General features: G+C 30.2%; 1 protein-coding gene across 1 annotated transcript; it reads left to right on the forward strand.

Annotated features, from left to right (window-relative positions):
• Positions 1-764: 764 nt before the first annotated feature.
• LOC113371466 lies at positions 765-1,131 on the forward strand. The gene has a single exon (XM_026612091.1). It carries the CDS (start codon positions 765-767, stop codon positions 1,101-1,103), a length of 339 nt encoding a protein of 112 aa, XP_026467876.1. The 3' UTR covers positions 1,104-1,131.
• Positions 1,132-1,519: the final 388 nt, after the last annotated feature.

Here is a 1,519-nt window from a genome sequence, read left to right on the forward strand (position 1 = left end):
CACTGACAAGAGAATTTAAGATTTGACAACGCGAGGAGGGTACGTATAGTAAAAAAATAAAAAGATGACCATTGTGAGGGTGAAGATAGTAGGTAGAATTGAGATGAAAATTAAAAGAGAAATTAATTAAAATTAAAATTAATATTAAAAAAAGTCGAATCAGGATAGGTGATTATTTTAAAGGAATGAACTTCAAAACATTGTTTAAAACTACTTGGTAATTCTCACACAGTGAAGAAGTGTCAATTCTTTTATTTATACTATTGTTTGCTAGACCTACGCTACCACTAAAAACGAGCTTTTATGAAATCAAACTTTACGAAGAATTTATATTAACGAATAAAAAAATACCATATTATAACTTTCCTGAAGCATATGCAATGGTAAACCCTTATATAGACTTAAACATTAATTTAACAAATTTGATAAGTATCAGTAAAATCTGCAAAAACAAGGACTTTGAAGACAATATTGCTATAAGATATCCAGAATATTTGCACATATATACCGATGGATCAAAAATGGAGAACAGTGCCGATTGTGCCATATATGTGCCAAATCACAAATATAGCAAGAAGTTAAAACTACCAAATTTTAAGTCGATATTTACAGCGGAGATTATTGCAATACACACTGCAGTCAAGTACGCATGGAAAAACAAAATACCAAAATGTATTATCTTCAGTGACAGCAAGGCGAGCATATTGGCTTTACAAAAGCCAAATAGAAGATCAAGCCAATTAATTTTTGAAATAATAAACACAATGAAAACAATAAATAATAGCGAAAACTCTATGACATTAATATGGATTAAAGGACATGCAAATATTATAGGAAATGAAACTGCAGATATTCTGGCGAGAGAAGCCTGTCAAAATGGAGAAGAATACACGAGGCTGCCGGCATTAGAATTAAATTATCTGGTTAAAGAGCAGAGTTTAAAAACTTGGCAAGGAGAGTTTTCAAAATCTTTAAGTAATAAGGACTCAACATACGATCTGACAAATATGAAGATAACACAAAAAACGTGGTTTAAAAATGTAAAAGAGGACAGAAAATTTATTTCTACCATATCAAGACTGAGATTCGTGTTGCAAAAATAGGAATAATACAAAATCCCTCGTGCCAGTGTGGTAGAGAACAAGAAACGATAGACCATATTTTTTGGAAATGTAAAATATTCATGAAACAAAGGAAAACCGTGTAAAAAATGTTACAGGACAAAGGAATTGTGTTCCCTATAAATTCACAAGTGTTGATATCTTACAATAATGTTGACATATACAAAATTATGTATAAGAATATAACTAGTATTAAGATTGATTTATAAGTTTGGAATTGTATTATAAATAAATGTAGATATTTATGTAACTGGCGAAATGATCGAAAGATTAAAAGCCATAAATTATTAAATTAAAATAAATAATTTAAACTACCAGGTAACACATGTAGACCTAAATAATATTCCACCTATAACACTGCAGGAACTGATGGAAGCTCGTCCTCGGGTTGGAAATAG

The sequence above is a fragment of the Ctenocephalides felis genome, unplaced genomic scaffold (assembly GCF_003426905.1).
Source record: "Ctenocephalides felis isolate EL2017-DRISC unplaced genomic scaffold, ASM342690v1 CF-g0.4_SCAFFOLD_01492, whole genome shotgun sequence".
Taxonomy (NCBI): Eukaryota; Metazoa; Arthropoda; class Insecta; order Siphonaptera; family Pulicidae; genus Ctenocephalides; species Ctenocephalides felis.